Source organism: Vicia villosa, unplaced genomic scaffold (genome assembly GCF_029867415.1).
Source record: "Vicia villosa cultivar HV-30 ecotype Madison, WI unplaced genomic scaffold, Vvil1.0 ctg.001241F_1_1_2_unsc, whole genome shotgun sequence".
Lineage (NCBI taxonomy): Eukaryota > Viridiplantae > Streptophyta > Magnoliopsida > Fabales > Fabaceae > Vicia > Vicia villosa.
Window position 1 is genome coordinate 19,343 of NW_026705547.1, and position 1,512 is coordinate 20,854.

General features: G+C 34.7%; 1 protein-coding gene across 1 annotated transcript; it reads right to left on the minus strand.

Annotated features, from left to right (window-relative positions):
• On the minus strand, positions 1–384 carry LOC131634152 (secreted RxLR effector protein 161-like). Its single transcript, XM_058904808.1, has one exon. The coding sequence runs from the start codon at positions 382–384 to the stop codon at positions 1–3; it is 384 nt and encodes a 127-aa protein (XP_058760791.1).
• Positions 385–1,512: the final 1,128 nt, after the last annotated feature.

The following is a 1,512-nucleotide window of genomic DNA, read 5'->3' on the forward strand; positions in this document are numbered from 1 at the left end:
TCAACCATGATACATAGGATGATTGGCTAGATCAACAGTTGACTTGTTGTCGACAAACAACTTCATTTTCATAGGTTCCATGATCTTGAGCTCTTCGAGCAACATCTCTATCCATGTTTCTTGACATGTTGCATATGAAGCAGCCATGTACTCAGTTTCACATGATGACAAAGCCACAATACTTTGCTTCCTTGAGCTCCAAGAGATTGGAACGCCTTTAATCATGAATATGTAGCCTGCAATACTCTTCTTTTCATCTTGATATCTGCTAAAATCTGAATCAATGTAACCATATACCTCTACACCTGTTCTGATCTTCTTTTTTCTTGGCCTTAGCACACCATGATCAATTGTACCTTTTATGAATCTCAACACCCTCTTCATAGGATTGAGATGACATTATTAGGGTTTCTCTATGAATCTGCTTAACAATCTAACACTTAGACAATTATCTGGCATGGTGTTTCAAAACTACCTCAATGGTCTAATGAATTGTTTGTATAGTATCGCACTTACACATTCATAATTTGTAACCTTCTTCAACTTTGCTCAAGTTTCTAATGGTGTTGCAGCTGCATTTGGATTCACCACACGCCTTCATCTAGTTCGTTAATAAAACCACGCGTGAAAAGTATTCTTAGACTGATTCATCTTCCTTCATATGAGTCATCTCAAATTGTTATCCCATTGTCTGCAGCTTCACCCTTTTCAGTTTTTCATTTCTAATGTACAAGTGCTTTAACTTGTCCCACACTCTTTTAGTCGTTTCTTTTTTCAATAATCTTCTTGAACACGTTAAGGTCCACACATTGGTAAATCAAAAATAGAGTTTTTCTATCTTCCTTCCTTTCATTTTTGTGCGCAGCCTCCTGTTTATCATCCGCATTCGCTTCCAATGTCGGTACTCCATTGTTCACGATTTCAAGCACATCTTGAAATTTGAAGATGACTTTCATCTATACAACCCATCTTTCGTAGTTCTCTCCTTTGAAAATTGGTAGATTCGCTAAAAATTACGTTGATGTTGTTGTTCCATTTGCCATTACAAATTCTTTCTGAATCACAATTCGGGCTCTGTGATACCAATTTGTTGGAACAATTAGGGTTTCAAGAAAGATGAGACAAGAAGAAAAAAAGAGAAAAATTATTAACAGTAAAAACTGTGTTATGAAAATTGCTATTAAGTCTATTAAAATTATACAAAGTTATGTCTGTATAAAGGCGATCAAGGCCTAAGCCCAAAAGATACAACCCAAGCCCAAAATATACTAAAGTTATATTTTGGTTTCGACACAACAGTTAAATGTTGTATTCGACTCTATTGAATACAACTAACTCCTACTACTCCGACTAGCTACTTCAACACAGTCGAATACTACCTTTTCTACAAATCATCGAATTACAACTTCTAACATGTTGTAGTTTTTGTTATTATAAGTAAAAGATTTGTGTTATTGTTGATGTTTTTATGATGAGATTATAGGTTTTATGTTGTTATTTTTGTTGATACAA